The following is a 19,324-nucleotide window of genomic DNA, read 5'->3' on the forward strand; positions in this document are numbered from 1 at the left end:
GGCAGGAATTCGCAGAGTCAACAAAGTGGTGCCAGGGTAGAAGAGGAAGCGTGGGTAATTGTGGGGCCGTGAGTAGTCTGGGGTGGCTGGAGTCTGGGGTGGCGGGGTGGTTTCCTGAGCTGGGAGGTGGGAGGGTGGGGTTGATGAGGCTGACCCTGCAGCTGGGGGCCTGGTGAAGGGGCCGCCAGCGTCCCCCGGAAGCACTGGGGAGTCTCAGCGGACAGTGACTGTGCGGGAGAGGGATGTGATCAGCCCCACACGCCAGGAGGGGACCCGTCCTGGCTCAGGAGTGGGAGTGGATGTGGGGTGGGAGGGGAGTGTGGGTGGTTCCCCAAGGTCAGGCCCGCCAGGGCCACCCACAGGCCCCGATGGAACTCTGGGCCTCTGAGGCCAGCTCAGGGCACCTTGGAGGTCCACTCGGTGGCTCTGCATTCCACAGGCCAGGATGGGCCCTGAGCTCCTGCCTTCAAGGCAAGGCCACAGCCCGCCTTGGTTATTAAGTCATTACCGAGCCTCACACAGCCTCTTCATTACGGGTAATTATGGTAAATCCACTGCGGCATTAACAAAGCGGAGGCCAGCTTCTCTCGGCTGTCAGGCTGCAGCTAGGGTGCTGGGCAGTTTCCCACCCCAGGAAACTGCCCAGCACCCTAGCACCCCAGCCCTGGGCCTTGGGAGAGGCAGTGAGACAGTCTTCCCACTTACACCCCCAGCCATCAGGTGGGACCCTCACACAACGCTTGGTATGACTTTGACCTTGTGGCTTCACTTCCGGTGCCTCAGTGTCTTCACCTGTCCAGTGGGATAATAGGACCATAATAGGGTTGCATGAGGATTAAACTAGCAAAGCACTTAATGCTCAATAATTTGAACCATCTTCATTTCAAATGCTGACATCATTTTCATCCTCATTATCCTCATCATGAAGAGCCTGGGAACCCCTGAAGGCAGGGTCTGGTCCCTTCTTCTGTCCCCTGCATGGGGAGCTCACAGGCAGGCCCCGTCTCCTCCTCCTGGCCCCCTGTCCCTCCCCAGGGCAGGTGTGGTGGTCAGCCGGGCTCTGGCCTGGCCTCCTGGTGTTCTAGAGATAAGCCAGGGGGGAGGGGGGCTGGGCTGGGGCCCTGGGCCCTCAGGGCTGGGGTTGTGCTTACTCACGGCCCTGGGTGAGTGCAGAGGAGAGAGGGCCCACGAGCTTGCTGGCCCTCAGCCTTGGCCCTGTCTCTTCACAGCAGGGGGTAGTTTCTGGTTGTTCTGGTTCCCCTCCCCCCGCCCTGACAGGCAATGCGCTAATGGGAGAGCAGAGGCGGCTGGGACTTGGGAAAAGGAATCTCCTTCCCCCAGAAAAGCAAGTCCGGAGCCCCACCTGCTTCCCTCTGCCTCGAAACGTTGGGGGTCCTGGCTACACTCCTGAGGACACCTGGGTGGATGTGCATGTTTGCATGTGTGTGCTCACGTGTGTGTGCTCACGTGTGTGTGCTCACGTGCGTGTGCTCACGTGCAGGTGAGCAGGTGTGAGCGTTGTGCCTCAGCCCTCTCCCAGCCAGAGCTGCCCCTGCAGGTTCAGCGGCTGCCCCGCTGCTCTCTGGGCCGAGGGGCCATGTCTGCTCCTCGCTATGGCCGGGGCCGGGGCTGGGGCTGGGCCACAGGCGGGCAGGTAGGAAGCTCAGCTGCCTCCCTGGGCCGAGTAACCACGGAGGAGCCGAGGAGCCGGGCCTGCCAGTGCCTTGGACCCCCAGTGGTGGAGGGAGGGAGGGGGTGAGATCCTCTCCCAGGGTGAGCACAGGAGGCCCAAGGGGGGGGGTGGGGGGCAGGATGGAAGCTTGGCCCCCAAGGTCCCCAGTGGCTAAGCTGGGCAGGGTGGGTGGAGCTGTGTGGCTGGGGCCAGGCTGGCCCTGCAAGGTGGAAAGAGGGCTGGTGTGGGCTGGGGTAGCCCGGGCCGGGTGGGAATGGGGGTACCAGGCATCAGGCGTCACCGGTAAACACTGTCTGTCTTCCCCGCCAGGCGTCCTTCTGGACATCCAGCAGCACTTCGGGGTCAAGGACCGAGGAGCCGGACTGCTGCAGTCAGGTGAGGCCACCCCCCTGCCCGGGCCTGCCTTCCTTCCTGGGGGCCATTCTCAGCTGGGGCTCTGCTTTGTGTACAGATCCCACTGTGACCGCTCACAAAGGGCCCCCTTTTCCAGCCTCAGCTTCTCTTCCGGCAAAAGAAACCAAGCCGCCACGCCCGGCCCTGAGAGGCCCAGGGAGGCCGAGGGCCCAGGGCCCGGCGGCTGGCTCCCGGGGCCTCAGGGGACCCGGGGCTCCAGGTTTCATCCGGAGGCTTGAAAGGGGCTCCTTCGGTCAGTAAGCTGGGCGCTGTCCACAGGGCCCGGGCAGCCCTGTTTCCATATCCCCCCACACCCCCACTCCCTTCCATTGCCATCAGCCTGGGAGTTATCGCTTAGATGCCAATCAGGAGCCCCCCTGGTCAGCCCAAGCCCTTCCCAGACCGGAGCCTCGGTCCAGGCCTGAGGTTCTTGGCCCCGGCTCCCTTGAGGCCCCGGACCTTCTGACTTTTGGGGAGGCAGGGCCTGAGCCCCTGGGCCAGGGCAGGGTGGCAGGTCATTAAGCGACTACCCCTGCCTGTTGGCCCCTCCTTCTAGGGTTCATCTCCCTTGTCCCTGCCCTGCCCACTGCCCACTGCATGGCCCGGGTGGGTCTGAGCTCCTGGCTCCCTGGCCCTCTCCCTGGCTGTGACCATGTTGGCTGTGTTCTCACAGGCCCCCAGACCTGGGCCGAGGCTCAGGGCCAGCACTGCATCCCATCCTTGCTGTTTGGGGGGCCTGGCCCCCTTGGCTCTGGTGGCCCAGGGCCCAGGGGTCCGCCTGACGATGAGGCCCAGTCAGATGTATGGGAGGGAGTCCATAGTCTGCATTCCAGGCTGTGAACCCCTACCCCTGTCTGGGCTCTCCCGGGGGGGAGGGGTGGAGTGAGCTGGCTTTGTCCGGGAACCTGCCTGACCTGTCTAGGTGGCATTCCAGTCGAACAATGAATTCATACAGCCTGGCTACCGGCTGGGGTCTTTGGGGCTCAGAGAGAGGGGGCTGTGATAGCTCCGGGCTCCTCCCTACGATGTAACATAGTGACAAGGGGCAAGGCTGTGTGGTCCAGCACCTCCTAAGGTACCTGCCATTGCAGATGTCACCTCCACCCAGAATGTGAGCCCAAACCCCTCCCCTGGCCCTGGCTGGGTGTCCCTGGCTGGGCCAGAGTAAGTCAGCATGCACTGGGGTCTGGGACAGGTCCCTTCAGCCTGGGCTCTGCACTTAGAGAGTTCAAGCCAGGTGGGAGCATGGGAGGGAGCAGGCTGCTGAGCTGGGGAGGAAAGGGCAGGAGAGCCCAGCCACCAGACCCCCCTCTGTGGCCCTTAGTCACTGGGAACTGCTGAGCTTCCTCCCCGCCTGGCCTTGGCCTTGCTGAGTGACACAGAACCAGACTCTGCCCGTCTCTCCACTCAGCCCCACTAGTGAGGTCAGGCCAGGGCAGCCACCCAGCGGGCAGGCAGGAGGGCTGTGAGGGTTGTAGTGCTGCCACAGTGATGTCCCAGGCTGCCTTCTTGGCTAAGAGAGGAGTCGTGGTTGTCCCTGCGATCCCTGGAGACCTGGCCGGAGATGGACAAATATCACATAGGCATCCTCTCGTTTGATTATTCCTCCTACAGCTTCACTTTCTAGATGCAGGGACAGAGGCTAAGAGAGGGGAAGTGACTTGCTTCAGGTCTCATGCTGAGACAGTAGCAGGCCTGGAGCTGGAACTCTGCATAGACAGTCCTCTTGGCTTGGGGAGGGAGCACAGAGGGCCACTGGGTTGGTGAGTCTTGTCCCAGGTGTCTGAGAGGCCGGCTCTCAGTGTTTGGGTGGGAGAGGGGAGAAAATGGGGGAGGCCGGGAGCCATGATGAGAGTCCCAGCACTCTCAGAGACCCCCTAGTCTTATGCCCTGACCCTCACCCTAACACTTACCCCTAGCCCACCTGGGACGGTTCCCAGAGTGTCCTCACCCCGTTGGCCATTGGAGCCAAGAAGCCAGGTGAGCTAGTCCAGGATGTGGCCCAGTGGGCACCCAGGCACATCACCTAATTGCCTGGGCCGCAGGCACCTGTCTCTTCCCCAAGCCCTGATAAGGTCGGAGACAGGTGGAGGGCGCCAGCCAGGTGTTGGTGCTTGCCCGGATCAAAGGGCCAGGGCTGAGAGCCGGTTGTCTGCTTGTTTCTGGGCACCAGGGGCTGCTGGGATGTGGCTAGGGTGAGGCCTGGGCCTGCCCCTGCGATTTCCGGTTGGGAGCAGGGCATGAACAGGGTTTGGGAAAAGCCCGCTTTCTGTAGCTCCCTTGCAGATTGCTGCTCGCTCAGAGCTGACCCCTGAGTCTCCAGAAACCTAGCTCTTGGCTCCCCCTATTTGGGAAATCAGGGCCTCCTTAACCTGCACCCGAAGAGGCAGCTGCATGGCAGGCCCTGAGCTGGGGGCCTGCTCTCAGGGAGTCTACTCCGCTGATGGGAACAGCAAACATCCAGTCTCCACTCAGGCCTGGGGGCCAGGAGGGCCCAGCTCTGCCTGGAGGCAGGTGGAGAAGTTTCCCAGAGGAAGGCATGTGAGCGAGGCTTTGAAGCAGGGGTCCTCAAACTTTTTAAAGTGGGGGCCAGATCACGGTCCCTCAGAGAGCTGGAGGGCCGGACTATATGAACTACTAATTCCTACTGTAACACCTCGGCTGCGCTCACTGCCCAAAAAACCTGGCGGGCCGGATCAGACTCCTCTGCGGGCCGCATGTGGCCCGCGGGCCGTAGTTTGAAGACCCTGCTTTGAAGGATGAGTTAGAATTTATTCAGGGGAAAGACGGTCGACTCAGTCTGCCAGCTTGCGTGGATGTGAGAAGCTTTCCATTCCCCTCCACGCTGGATGGAAGATGCCAGGAAACATCTAAATTACACGCGGAGCTTGAAAGCTAAAGCTAGCAGGAAAGTTTCAGGGGCAAAGAAATTCAACTCAAACACAGGAGTGGAGCTGGTATTAAAGCCAAATGCTGCAGAGTGTTTTGGGACAATGTGTCTTAGAAGCTTCTTGCAGTATTTGTAATGTAAACATTTAACAATACATTTTTATTGATTTCAGAGAGAGGAAGGGAGAGGGAGAGGGAGAGGGAGAGGGAGAGGGAGAGGGAGAGAAAGAAAGAAACATCAATGCCAGAGAAATATTGATCAGCTGCCTCCTGCACGCCCCCGACTGGGGAGCCAAGCTCACAACCTGGGCATATGCCCCGACAGGAATCGAACCATGACCTTTTGGTTCATGGGATGACACTCAGCCAACTGAGCCATACAAGCTGAGCTAATGTAAACATTTCTTATGAGAAAAATGTAAATATACGCACAGTGTAGAGAGAACGGCACAAGGACCCTCCGTATAGCCATCATCCAGACTCATCAGGTGTCTCCAGGCTCCGGGGATACTTTGTTCTGAGGGGTGGGCAGTGCATAAGTGGCTTCTCGTGTCGCTGGGTAGCTTGGTTTCCACTCAGAGCCAGGCAGCTCCCTGATGCCAATCTGTACCCCCAGGCTGGCAGGCAGTGTTCTCATCTGTGGGAGACATCGCCTTCCTGGTTCCGGCTTTAGGCAGAGCCTCGCCAGCCCCTGCTCTGTGCAGCTCTGAGACTTCCCCTGCCTTTCCCGTGTGGGCCCGATGTTTCCAAGAACCCAGCAGAGGCCAGTGCAAAGCTGCTCTTTTGGGAAAGTAGATCCTGCCTGGCACACAGGGGTCCATTCCCTCTGAGGACACACTCAAATGTGAAGTGGGTAGAGCACACAAGGACGCCCACCTTGGAGGGAGGGAGTCAGTTGGCCCAGACAATGGGAAAACCAGCTCCCGGAGAACCGCAGAACTCCTGGAGGGACCTGAACACCAGGCAGACTCAGCGTGCAGAGCTCTGCAGGGAAGCGTCCAATGTATAAGACAGGAACAGCACCTGATTTCCAAAGAACAGGGACATGTGGAAAAGACCTACATTTTAAATCCTACTGGTGAAAAATCTAATGGTTAAAATTAAAAAGTGTAACAATTAGCGTTCTTAGCAGGTAGACTAGACCCAGTTGAAGAGGAAATAAGCAAGCTGGAAGACGGAGCTGAGGAAATCGGCATATGTGCTGCTCGGAGGGGGAGAGTGAAGGCTGATGCGGCCTGGCTGAGTGTGGGGGATGGGAGGAGGGGCTGGCTAACAGGCAGGGGCTGATGGTGACCAGCATCTGGGTTTTGTCTGCGGCCGTGGGGAGCCAGAGGAGGTTTTGGGGCTGGGCAGGTGCATCAGGATCTTTACTCCGGGGACCAGTGTGGGAAGGGATGGCGGAGGAGGCTGGACTGCATTTCAGGCCTGGGGTTTGGGGCGTCACGAGGCAGTGGTAGGATGGAATGTGGGGTGGCGAAGGGGAGCGGGGAGTGGGGACAGGAAGAGCCAGCTCAGACTGAAACTAGACAGCGCATCTACTTTGGGGCTGCGTCTCCTTCTGGCCTTGCTCCCCTCCCCACTTTGGCCACCGTAGTGACATCCTCTGCTTTGATTCCGAAGGCAAAGCTGGACAGCCCCTGTGGCTACTCCCCAGGACCTCCTGAGGCCTGAGGGCCCACCTCAGGCTTATGTCCTCAGCAGACTGTGAAGGAGGAAGTCTGGGCATGGTGGCTTCCGGGCACTGATGGGTCCAGGCTGTCTGGGTCCTCCCATCCTCTTGGCTGGCTTGGGCGGCCATCCTCCACATCCCACAGGCAGAGCCTGGCCCTGCCCACCCCATGCTGCCCGAGCACTCTCCCTGCCCACAGGATGTGGAGGACGGCGGATCTTTTCCAAATGACAGGTCAGCCAGATCTGGGCTTCGTAAAAATAGTCCTGGCTCCGCCGGGCCAAGGTGGGGCTGGGTGCATGCTCCAAGGCCGCAGAGTGGGAGCTAGGGCTCCCAGCTCAGACCTGGCCCACTCTTGCTCTAGGACCACCTTCTGAGGTCAGACGGGGTGCATGTGCACTGAGGATGGCTCAGCAGCCTGTGGTGGGTCCCGGGGTGGCCTGCCAGGGCACAGAGACCTCAGTGGGGCTGTCCTGAGCTTCTGGGTGCTGGTCCCTCTTGTACCCCAAGGGAGAAGGCTTTCAGCCAGCACCCTGAGCCCCTGAACTGCGGTGGGGTGGACAGCCCTTACAGATGGTGTCCATGCCCTCCTTCCTGGTGACTCAGAAGGAGGGGGCCTGGCCATCCCACTGGAAGCTGGTGAAGCTCAGCCCCGACTCCCCCCAGCCTCTACTCCCCCGCAACCCTTACTCCCCCCCAAAACCTCTACCAACCCCTGCTCCCCCACAATCCCTATTCCCCCCAAAGCCTACTCCCTCCCAACCCCTACTCTCCCCCAACCCTTACTCTCCCCCACAACCCTACTCCCCAACCCCTACTCCCCCACAACCCCTACTCCCTCCCATCCCCTACTCCCCTCAACCTCTACTCCCCCCACAATCCCTACTCCCCACAACCCTTACTCCCCACAACCCTTACTCCCCCCATAACCCCTACTCCTCCCAATCCCTACTCCCCCCAACCCTTACTTCCCACAACCTCTACTCCCCCCAACCCTTACTCCTCCCCACAACTTCTACTCCCTGGCCATCAGGGCCCTGTTACTCTCCCCCCCCCCCCCCACCCCCCGGCTCCCTGCTGGCCACTCCATTGTCCCAGACCTGTGGGCTCAGCACACGTGAGCTGAGTGAGAGCTGAGTGAGGGCTTCCCCAGCCAGGGCCACAGGATGTCCTCCTGCGGGAGCTGCTGGGAAAGCCAGCCCAGGGGAGCTGGGGTGGGGCGGCGGGCTGCCCAGAAAGCTCTCCTGAAACAAACAAAGACGGTGGGGTGGGGGTGGGGCACAGGGAAGCTTCTGGCCGGGCTGGTCTTTATTTGCAGCAGAGCTGCCTGCCCTGCTGGCCCGATTGGAGCCCTGCCTTGTGCCCTTCCTCTGCCAGCAGCATTTTCCTCCTGTGCCTGTTGTGATTGTTTAGCCCCCTCCGCTGGCCCGGGACCCCCGCTCTCCCCCGCCTCAGGCAGAGCAGGGGAAGGGCTGCAAAGATGGGTCGTGTCTCCCATTTCCCAGCCGGGGCCACTGGTTTGTGGGGGACTTGGCCCAAGATGACACTGTGACCCTCCTGACCCTGGACCCCCTTGTCCCCAAGGGAAGGCACTGAGGGGAGAGGGAGTCCAGGGTCAGGAGGGTCAGAGTATCATCTTGGGCAAGTCCCCCCCACGTATCAGTGGCCTCAGCTGTGACGGGACAGACACGGTGAAGCTCAGGATGGTGCCTGGTGACCTCAGAGGCTGGACCGGCGTGGGGCCAGGGAGAACCTGCTGCAGTCGGGGTGCACCTGCAATCCAGGGCGCCTCTGCCCACCCAGGTGAGCAGGCAGAAAGCCGGGGGGAGGCAGGCAGGTGGGGATGGACCAGGATGGCGGGGTCTGGCCAAGGCCCTGCTCACTCCCTTCAGCCCCTCTCCACCCACTTGGGGGCTTTCCAGGGCGCCCGTGAAGGGGGAGCATGAGGTGCGCTGTGGTTCTCTGCTGCCCGCTGACCGAACGCCAAGCCTGGTCCCAGGGTTCAGGGCCCATCCTCGCTGCACACCGTATCTCCCGCTGCTTCCTCCTCCGCTCCCTCAGCCGTAGACTGACCCACTTTCTCACGGTCCCCAATACACCCTGCACTCTCTCTGACCTCGGGAACATCAGTTGGGACCACCCCCTTCCTAGCCTGACCGTCTGTAGTGTGATTTAGAGCAAGGACTCCACAGTCAGACAAATGGGGTTTGAATTCTGGCCCGGCCACACACCAGATGTGTGACGTCACTCCTTTCAGCTCCTGTTGCCCCCTCTGTGCGATGAAGACAATGGTGAGAATCCAATGAGATAACCTGTGCGTATGTCCAGGGTGCATCCTTGGGCCTTGCCTAGGATAAATTCCCCATACATGATAGCTGAGGTTATTATAACAATAGGCATGGTGCCTCCTTTACTGTTACACAGGACCACTTATAAGATTTGTAATATATATATATATATATATATATATATATATATATATATATATATATATTTTTTTTTTTTTTTTAAAGATATATTTTTTAATGATTTTTTATAGAGAGGAAGGGAGAGGGATAGAGAGCTAGAAACACAGATGAGATGAGAAACACAGCTAGAAACGTCGACCAGCTGCCTCCTGCACACCCCCCACTGGGGATGTGCCCGCAACCAATGTTCATGCCCTTGACCAGAATCAAACCTGAGACCTCTCAGTCCGCAGGCCGATGCTCTATCCCCTGAGCCAAACCGGTTTCGGCTATATTTTAAGTAGGATCATCATGGCCCATTGCTATGCATCCTTCAATGCCCGGCACTGACATCACCAGGAAGCGTCCCTTGATTATCCTGGCAGGAGCTGGCGTTCCTCGCTGGCTCGCTGGCATGCTAGCCCTTTAAGCTGGGCAAGCCACAGATGGGCTCTGCCCCCTGGGACCAGACAGGGTGCCGTGCCCACTCTGATTCTTTTTGCTCACTCCCCACGGAGCACAGACAGGCTCAGAGGGAGCCTTCTCCTTCCCGCTGACTGACGTGTGTAAGTCCTAATGAGATCGGAATCTCCTTCCTGCCCGTATCCTGGTTTGATCTCTGAAAGGGCCTGGGAGACCGGTCCAGCAGGAAAAATGCTTTCTGTGGAGACGAGGAAATAATCTAAACAAGGGCCCAGTGTGGACTGGGTGGGGTGTGGCGTGGAGCATCTTACAAGCCTTATCTCATCCTCTGCGGAGAGCCACTGGGGAGCTGCTCCTTTTATCTTCCTTGTACAGACGAGGAAATGGAAATGACTTAGACCTGCGCCTAAAGGTCAACTGTTAGATTTTCAGGAATTGTTGGGGCTGGTTTTTAAATTATTAAAAGCTAAATTACGTAAACTTACAATTAAACAGTATTAAAAAGGAAGGTAAGCCCTAACCGGCTCAGTGGATAAAGTGTCAGCCCGCGGACTCAAGGGTCCCAGGTTTGATTCCCTTCAAGGGCATGTACCTTGGTTGCAGGCACCTACCCAGTTGGGAGTGTGCAGGAGACAGCTGATCGATGTTTCTTTCTCATCGATGTTTCTTTCTTTCTTTTTTTTTATATTCTTGTTAGCTTACATTTTCATCATTTAATCAAAGATGTTGCAATTTTCTTTTAATATATTTTATTGATTTTATACAGAGAGGAAGAGAGAGGGATAGAGAGTTCGAAACATCGATGAGAGAGAATCATCGATCAGCTGTCTCTTGCACACCCCTCACTGGGGATGTGCCCGCAACCAAGGTACATGCCCTTGACCAGAATCGAACCCAGGACCCTTCAGTCCCCAAGCCAACGCTCTATCCACTGAGCCAAACAGGTCTCGGCTCTCATCAATGTTTCTAACTCTCTATCCCTCTCCCTTCCTCTCTGTAAAAAAAAAAAAAAAAAAAAAAAAAAATCAATAAAATAAAAAAAAATAAAAAATAAAAACCCACGAAGGTAATAGCCCCGGCCAGGGTGGCTCAGTTGGTTGGGCGTCGTCCCATGCACCTAGAGGACAATCCTGGGGATTTTGGTCTCCATCCCCAGTAGGGGGTGTGCAGAAGGCAGCTGATCAATGTTTCTCTCATTGATGTTTCTCTCCCCCCTCTCCCTTCCACTTTTTCCAAAATAAATAAAAACAGCCTTAGCCTGTTTGGCTCAGTGGATAGAGCATCGGCCTGTGGACTAAAGGTTCCTGGGTTTGATTCTGGTCAGGGCCATGTCCCCTGGTTGCAGGCTGCATCCCCAGCCTTGGCCCAGGTGTGTGCGGGAGGCAACCAGTTGATGTGTCTCTCTCACATCGATGTTTCTCTCTCCCTGTTTCTCCCTCTCCCTGCCGTGCTCTCTAAAAATTAATGGAAAAATACCCTCAAGTGAGGATTAACAACCCCCCCCCCAATAATAATAAAAAAATTAATAAAAACGTGTTTACAAAAAACCACCAAGGTATTAGGTACAATCTGTCACTTAATTATTTTACTATGTTTTATCTGTGTTCTTAAAGCTACTTACTTATATTGTCTCTGTCTGGTAGGATTACTGTATATACAGTGCTGTGTGGAACAGGGACATCACATGGGTAGCTTGAAATCAGCCAGGGCGGGAGTATTTACACCGTGGGAATTGGCCAACAGTATACCTCAGAAGAGCCAGTTGTTCAGCCTTTACCAGCACACCGCTAACGGAGGCCCAGGGAGGCTGTGCCCTGCGTGGCTCACCCAGCTGGGACTCAGAACCCGGGCAGTGTGCCACTGGCGCCCACTTTTGTGCGTCTCTATGTGGATTATGCCCAAGGTCCCAGTCACACATAGGTGAGATTAACATGCCCCCCACACATCCCATACATGCTCCCTGTTCTCACTAGGATAAGAGACGTCATGCCCTCCAGCCAGCCCTCTCTCCCCTAGTTCACCTCCGTCCCTCTTTCCTCCCCTCCCCCTTCCTCTTTTTCCAGCCCAGCCTCCCTGGGGTCTTGAGGGAGCAGCCCAGCCCATGTGCACATTCAGCCTGGTGTCAGAGGCCAGTCACTGGCCACCTTGTCTGCCCTCTCCCAGCCTTTGTCTGGCCATCTGCCCATCAGCTGTGGGACTGACTTCCGGGGGAGGGTGGGCAAAGGGAGGGCTGCCTTGCCTGCTGACCCAGAGCCTACCTTTGCTTGCTGGCCTCTTTGTCCCACCTGGGACCTCCAACCCCTCCCACCACCGGCACTGGCATCCCCACGGAGCCCTCTGAGGCTCTGCCCTTCTCTGGTTCTGGAGGAACAAAACCAGGTCAGGTCACTCTGCTCAGCATCGTCCCGTGTTTTCCTTTCTCACCCGCAGACGCCACGGCCTCACAATGGGCCATCAGGCCGCCCGGCACCCAGCTGGCCGGTCCCCGCTTTGCCTCTCCTGTCCCAGCCACTCTGGCCTCTGCTGCTCTCAGACACGCTGAGCGCACTCCTGCCCCAGGGCCTGCGTACTTGCCATTTTTGCCCTAATGTATGCGTGATTTGTTTTTTTCTCCTCCTCCAGATCTGATGTCACTTTTTCTGACCCTTCTATTTCTTTTATTTAACTTTTTTTTTTTTTAAACTGATTTCAGGGAGCAAGGGAGAGGAAGAGAGAGAGAGAGAAAAAAACATCAATGATGAGAGAGAATCATTGATCAGCTGCCTCCTGCATGCCCCACACTGGGGATCGAGCCCAAAACCAAGCTGACGCTATATCCACCGAGCCAAACCAGCTAGGGCTGCCTGTCTTGTTGGGTGGATGGATGGATGAACGAATGAATGAATGAATGAATTGGGGGAGATAATAGATCAACCGAAGGACTTGTGTATATGCATATAAGTACAACCAATGGACATAAAACTCTGGGGAGGGAGGGTATGTATGGGAGGGAGGGGGGCAAAAAAAATCAATAAAATATATTTAAAAAAAATACCTATTGATAAAAAAAAAGAATGAATGAATGAATGAATGAACAAATGAATCACAGTGTTTCCAAATGTCAGGGAGTGAGGGGGCTGTGTGGTGTCAGGGGTGGGACCTGGAGTTCTGGCCCAGCCCTGCCCTGACTGGCTGTGTGACCTTGGGTCGTTCCCTGCCCCTCTTTCCCAAGTCTAACGGGGAAGGCGGTGTGGCCAACATCAGGACCGCTGGCTTTGGAGACAGGCAGGCGGGATCAAATCCCCGTTGGGCTGCTCCCTTCTCCCGGAGCCTGTCTCCCATCTGCGAGGTGGGCCGGGCTGGAAGGATCCACAGGAGGCTGGCTGTGTGGTGAGGCCTCGCGCAGCTCCTGGCATACAGAAACGGTCCGAGGAGGCCATCATTACTGTCTTAGAAGTACCCAAAGGCTCCGCTACAGCTGGATGAGTCGTGGGCCTGCACAGAGGACAGGGTCGTGGAATCACCAGAACCCAGAGGGCCTTTCCCGTCGCCCTGGGCCCAGGCCCGCCTGAGGCTGCTTCCCGTCACTTCCCGTCATCATGAACGTTTACCGTTAACATGTGCTTCGTCTCTGGGGTGGCTGCCTTTGGCCCAGGCCCAGGCCCAGGCTAAGCTTTGTCTCCTGGGCTCCGGCCTCGAGCTGGGTGGTGTGGGCAGGGGGTCCAGGTGCAGGGCCCTGCCCCGGCCCTCACACCCTCCTCTGCCCGTACAGTGTTCATCTGCAGCTTCATGGTGGCGGCCCCCATCTTCGGCTACCTGGGCGACCGCTTCAACCGGAAGGTGATCCTCAGCTGCGGCATCTTCTTCTGGTCGGCGGTCACGTTCTCCAGCTCCTTCATCTCCCAGCAGGTGAGCCTGGCCGGCCGCCCGCCCGGCTGCCCCGAGTGTCCCGTCTGTTCCTCCAGGGGGTACGTCTGCGTGACCCGTCTTAGTCTGGACCAGTGTTCGGCAAACTCATTAGTCAACAGAGCCAAACATCAACAGTACAATGATGGAAATTTCTTTGGAGAGCCAAATTTTTAAAACTTAAACAACTTCTAACACCACTTCTTCAAAATAGACTCGCCCAGGCCGTGGTATCTTGTGGAAGAGCCACACTCAAGGGGCCAAAGAGCTGCATGTAGCTCGTGAGCCGTAGTTTGCCGACCACTGCTCTAGACGGGGTTTCAGCCGCTTTGCTCCAGCTCAGATAGTATCCTCCAAGAATAGTGTAATGGGGGGTGAGGGTTGGGGATTTTTAGAAACTGGCCCTGCAAATAGACCCTTCCCCACACTGGCCGGAACTGAGGGACCCACAGCCCAGCATGGCAGCCTGGCTCTCTAAGCTGCTTCTGATCGGGGGCGGATTGGAGGAACACAGGGAACTAGGAGTCGGGACCCATTGGTTCTGGTCCCGGCCCCTCCAGCATCTTGCTGTGTGACCACGGGTGAGCCACTGCCCCTGCCTGGGCCTCCCGCAGTGTGATGGCCAGCTACCTGCTTGGGTCAACGTTAAGGTGACCAGACGTTCTGCTTTTGGCGGGACAGTCCTGATTTTGAACAATTTGTCCCGCGTCCTGCGGCGTTTTCAAAAAGTCCCGGGACAAATTGTTCAAAATGGGGACTGTCCCGCCAAAAGCAGGACGTCTGGTCACCTTAGTCAACGTCTTAGGGAGGCCAGCTTCACTTCAACATAAGGGAGATGTTTCTTGCTCGGCTCCCACAGTTCTGGGTTTGACTGTATCGATTCTGTTGCCCGCTCAGCCTTGTGATCTGGGGAAATTTACTTGACCTCTCTGAGCCTCCGTTTCTTTACCTCTAAAATGGGGATAATACTTCTGAACTTAGAGGGCTATTGTGAGAAATAACTAAGCTAATGAGTATCCAGGCCCTGGACCATGGCAGGTGCGCAGTAGATCATTCCTTTGACTCTTTCTTCCAAAAGGGAGACTCGTTGCTTTGGGAGGTGGTGAGTGCCCCATCACTGGGGATGTTCAGCGGAGGAAGGACAGTCACCTGATGGTGACAGCGGAGGGAGATGGAGAGAGAAGGGGAGAATACCAGATCTTCCCTCTGGCAGCTTAGGGGACAGAGGAGGAGACCCTGGCCCCGTCCTTGGGAGCTGGGGTGGGAGGATGTGGCAGAAGGTCCCGTGTGTAGGGCCTCCAAGATGTGTGAAGTGGAGTCAATGTAAGGAGTGCAGCCTCTTAAAACCCATGGTTCAGGGAAGGCTTCCTGGACGAGGTGGCGTTGAGCTAGGCAGGTAGGCAGGTCAGGGAGATGAGGCCTTTTGGTGAAGCGAGCATGGGCAGAAGGAGCACACTCCCATGGGCGCAGATGGTGGGGTGTGTCAGAAATTGAGGGAAGGAGTGTTTTGGCTGGAAGGAAGGCAGGGACCGAGTCAAGAAGAGCTTCAGATGCTGGCGGGCGGGCCTGGGCCTCCTCCTGAGGGCAGTGCAGAGAGTGGAGAAGGACACGGTGAGTCAGATTTACATTGATCGAGGGTGGAGGGAATCAGCAGGTTTGGGGATACAGCTTTGCTTCATGGGCTGCTTCCGAGGACGGTCAGGCTCAGGAAAGCTCTAAGCCGTAGTGTCTACCTGACACCCACAGTAGGAAATGGGGCTGGACCAGACACCTCAGGGCCTCGCTGGGCCGTGTCCTGCCCTGGCCAGGCCCCTGGTCTTCTGATCTTTGGTGCTATGTCTGGGACAGGACCAGGAAGCCGGGGCTCAGCCCCCTCCGGGTGTGTAGAGGAGAGAGGGTCGGGAGGGAAGATGAGCAGAGGCAGAGACAGAAGCAGACAGATCACACCAATTACTCTATAAATTCACTGCAAGCGCAGCCCGAGTCCCACAGGGTTCTGAAGCTAATTTGGCAGAGAAAACGCCTCGGAACAGCCAAGAACGTGGTAAAAAATAACAGCGAGAGGGGACTTGCCCTGTGAGTTAATCCAATATGGCTCTTCTACCTGAAACGGCAGAGGGACGGACGAGGAGATCGGGAGACGCAGTCCTCCTTCCTGTGGGAACTGGGTGTAGGCTGAAAGTGGCATCTCATGGTTTCGGGAGAACTGACTGTCCATCTGGATGAAAAATAGCCCGTATTTCAAACCACACCTCAAAGTAAATTCCAGATAAGTCAGAGTAAAGTAAAAAGTAAACTATAACCATGAGGAACTGTAAATCAACAAGCAAAAGACAAACAACCCGGGCAAAGGACAGTGACAGACAGTCGCAGGAACAGATACCCAATGGGCATGGACAGTAGGAAGAGACTCTACTCTCTCAAGTAATTGGAAATGCTAATTAAAACAACAATGCGATACCATTTCACACCCGTCAGATTGGCAGCAATTAGAAAGGCTGGCAGTACTACGTGTTACTCCAGCTGCTGGTGGGAGTGTAAACGGATAGAGACTCTTTAATTCTAGCCATGTAAATCCCACGGCCCAGCCTCTGGCTTTGCGGTGTATGCCCAAGACAGAAACTCCAACTTGGGGACACGAGTGCGTGCGAGGATGTTTGCTGTAGTCTTAAAATAGAAAAAAAGGGAGACTAACTAAGGGACCAGGAATGGGGGAAGCCCAGATAAAATGGGGTGTCTTCATCTTATGAGACTTTTTTCTTAGTTAATACTCACCCAAGGATATTTTTTTCCATTGAGTTTCAGAGAGGGAGAGAGAGGAGAGAGAAACATCGATGTGAGAGAGACATCATTTGGTTGCCTCTTGAATGCACCCGGATTGGGGCCAGGCATTGAACCAGCAACCCGGGTACCTGCCCTTGACCGGAATTGAACCTGAGACCCTCCGATGCATGGGCCGGCACTCTAACCACTGAACAATGGCAGCCAGGGCATCTTAGGAGACGTCCTAATCACAAAAGAATGAACTAGATCTATATTAAAAGATAAGAATGAGGGAAAGAGCAAGTTGTGGGACAAGGTTCATGGAATGGTTCCTTTTATGGTCATTTTTTTCAAAGCACACGGGACACTGAATGCTGTTCATTGGTACATAGGTGTGCAAGTAGCAAGTGCACAGAGCAGTGAGCTGGGGGGACGGGGCGGGGCAGAGGGGGGGAGGAGTGGGGATCTACAGGATCCCTGGTCAGACAGGGCTTGTTTGTCTGCTCCTGTGCCGAGGAGAATGGCTGAGGACAGCCCTCCCAGTCGCACTCTCATAACATAACAACATAACAACCGTAACACACCGGAGAACACGTCTCATTGGGGATGGAAGCTATTAAAGGAGAAATGAGCAGACTCGACCTTCTCAAATTAACACGAAATGAAGCTTCTGGATGGAGGAACTCCATACACTATTTGTGACATACGTAATAAAGGATCATTACCCAGGCCCTAGCCGCTTTGGCTCAGTAGATAAGAGTGTCAGCCTATGGACTCAAGGGTCCCAGGTTCGATTCCGCTCAAGGGCAGGTACCTTGGTTGCGGGCACATCCCCAGTAAGGAGTGTGCAGGAGGCAGCTGATTGATATTTCTCTCTCATCGATGTTTCTAACTCTCCCTCTCCCTTCCTCTCTGTAAACAATCAATAAAATATATTTAAAAAAAACTAATTTAAAAAAGGATCATTACCCAGGATGCCCAGAAAGCTAACAGAAGCCAAGGCAAGAAAGACAGTCCAACAAAAAACAGGCAAAGGCTGTCGGCAGATGATCCCCAGGAAAAGCAGCAGCCGTGAGGAACTAGGGGGAGACTCGGGGTGGAGAGGGTGACGAGCTATAGAAATGAGGGGCGCGGAGATGGCTGAGCAGGACCAGTGACTCATTGAGAGGACCGGGAAAGAGCCGGGCAGATGGAGGGAGGGAAGCAGAGCCCAGAGGAGGGCTGGATGTGGGCGATGCTGGCCGGATGGGTGGTCAGGGTGGGGCCGGGGAAAGATGACCAGGCTGGGTTCTCAGGCCCTGGGCAGCTGGGGACGGAGAGGACCGGTCCACATCAAAGGGGTCAGACCCTGGCAGCTGGCACGGCCCCACCCTGCCCAGATCAGCGGGGCTGAGCCCTTTGATGTGTGCGCGGGGAGGAGCGCCGGGCACTGGGCTGCCCTGCCCACTCCCCACTCACACTTGCTCCTCAGCGCTGCCAGGGCCAGCCCAGCTGCCCTGTGTTTGTGTGTGAGGGAGGGGGAGGGGGGGATACAGAGGGGGGTGATTCAGAACCCTGGGAGGAAGTCCCCCAATTGGGGTGGTGGTGAAAACACAGCCTTCTGTTCACGGTGCTTATGAGGACAGAGGGGGCCTATCTGAGCCAGAACTATTAACACTCAACTTGGGAGAGTCAAGTCCCATCTCAACACAGGGCCAACCAGGCCCAGGCAGACCCACTCTCTGGAGCGGGAGACTGAGGCCCAGAGTGGTGGCCTAAGGGTGTAGTTGTTGCTGAGGCAGGGGTTGGGCTCCAACCTCTCCCCTGGCGCCTGGACCCTGCAGGGGTGCGGGGCAAAGTGGGGGCCGAGGATGAGCCAGGCCGAGGGCCAGGACAGTCCTCAGCATCCCCCGCCCCTCCCTCCCCCACAGCACTTCTGGCTGCTGGTCGTGTCCCGGGGGCTGGTGGGCATCGGGGAGGCCAGCTACTCCACCATCGCGCCCACCATCATCGGCGACCTGTTCACCAAGAACACGCGCACGCTCATGCTGTCCATCTTCTACTTTGCCATCCCGCTGGGCAGGTGAGGGTCCAGGCGAGGTCCCCTCTCCCTGACGTGTGGTCCTCGGGGACCCGAACATGCGGGTGGTCAGCCTTGGGGAAACGCTGGGCCTGTCTGCAGGTGGCTGGCCGGGTGGCCGGGTGGCCGGGTGGCCGGGTGGCCGGGGCAGGCGGGCAGGCGGGCAGGGGTCCTGCCCCGTGGACAGTGAGCATCCCCCCGCCCCCCACCTGTCCTGCTGACTGTGCCTGTCTCTCTGCAGCGGCCTGGGCTACATCACTGGCTCCAGCGTGAAGCAGGCAGCCGGAGACTGGCACTGGGCCTTGCGGGTAAGGACACCCCCCAGACCAGCTTGTGCCCAGGGTCACCCAGAGATCCAGGGACAGACCAGGGCTAGGACGCAGGCCTGGGCCTCCGGGCTCCCCACCCCGCAGGCCTGCGCTCCGCTGGGGAATCCAGGTGTGAGCAGAGCCCAAGTCAGGCCCGCGACCCTCAGGGGCCCCCAGGCTGAGGGGACAGAGAACTCTCCGGCAGGTCAGGAAATTCCAGATCCACCATGGCGCTTCCTGCCGAGAGCGCGCCGGCCCTGTGCGAGGGCGAGGCCGAGACAAGACCTCTGTGGGCGCCTGCAGCCACTTCCTGGCCCCGGAAACAGAGATCCCCAGTCTCGCAGAGGAGAGGAAGCTAAGACAAAGTGTTTTTTCCTCAAAAGCAGGAAGGAAGCAGCCTCCGTGGAATTCCTTAATGGGAGTGGGAGCACGGAGAGGCTCCAGGCCTGGGGGGTGGGAGTGTGTGTGCGGGGAGCAGGTTTCCCTGTTCTCACGCGCCGGCACCTCGGGATCCAGGCTGCCCAAGTGGGCCCCACATCTGGAGAGAGGGCTGGGGCCTGGGCTTCTGTTCTCACCCGGGGCAGGACCCAGGGAAGACCCCAGGGGGCCCCGAGCCTCCGTTCTGGGGCCACATGGGCTCCTCCCAAGTGCTAACCTCCCTGGTCTCTGTGCTGGGTGCTCTGTGCCCAGCCTGCCCTTCCCAGGGACCCGCAGGGCAAGGACCTGCCTGGGAAAGTCTTCCAGACCCTGGGGTTCGGGCAGGGCTGATGTGACTCCCTGTGCACAGGCACTCTC

General features: G+C 57.2%; 1 protein-coding gene across 3 annotated transcripts in view; it reads left to right on the plus strand.

Annotated features, from left to right (window-relative positions):
- Nucleotides 1-19,324, plus strand: part of SPNS2 (SPNS lysolipid transporter 2, sphingosine-1-phosphate) — a 39,683-nt gene that overhangs the window by 13,344 nt on the left and 7,015 nt on the right. For all 3 annotated transcript variants that reach the window (XR_014793069.1, XM_084862964.1, XM_084862965.1), the window contains exons 2-5: nucleotides 2,003-2,068; nucleotides 13,266-13,402; nucleotides 18,073-18,224; nucleotides 18,463-18,529. Coding sequence is in view for 2 of the 3 variants with exons in the window: in XM_084862964.1 (XP_084719090.1) it covers nucleotides 2,003-2,068; nucleotides 13,266-13,402; nucleotides 18,073-18,224; nucleotides 18,463-18,529 (422 nt within the window). In the remaining variant the exon portion in view is untranslated. The remainder of the gene's footprint in view (nucleotides 1-2,002; nucleotides 2,069-13,265; nucleotides 13,403-18,072; nucleotides 18,225-18,462; nucleotides 18,530-19,324) is intronic.

The sequence above is a fragment of the Pipistrellus hanaki genome (assembly GCF_964339955.1).
Source record: "Pipistrellus hanaki genome assembly, chromosome: 16".
NCBI lineage: Eukaryota > Metazoa > Chordata > Mammalia > Chiroptera > Vespertilionidae > Pipistrellus > Pipistrellus hanaki.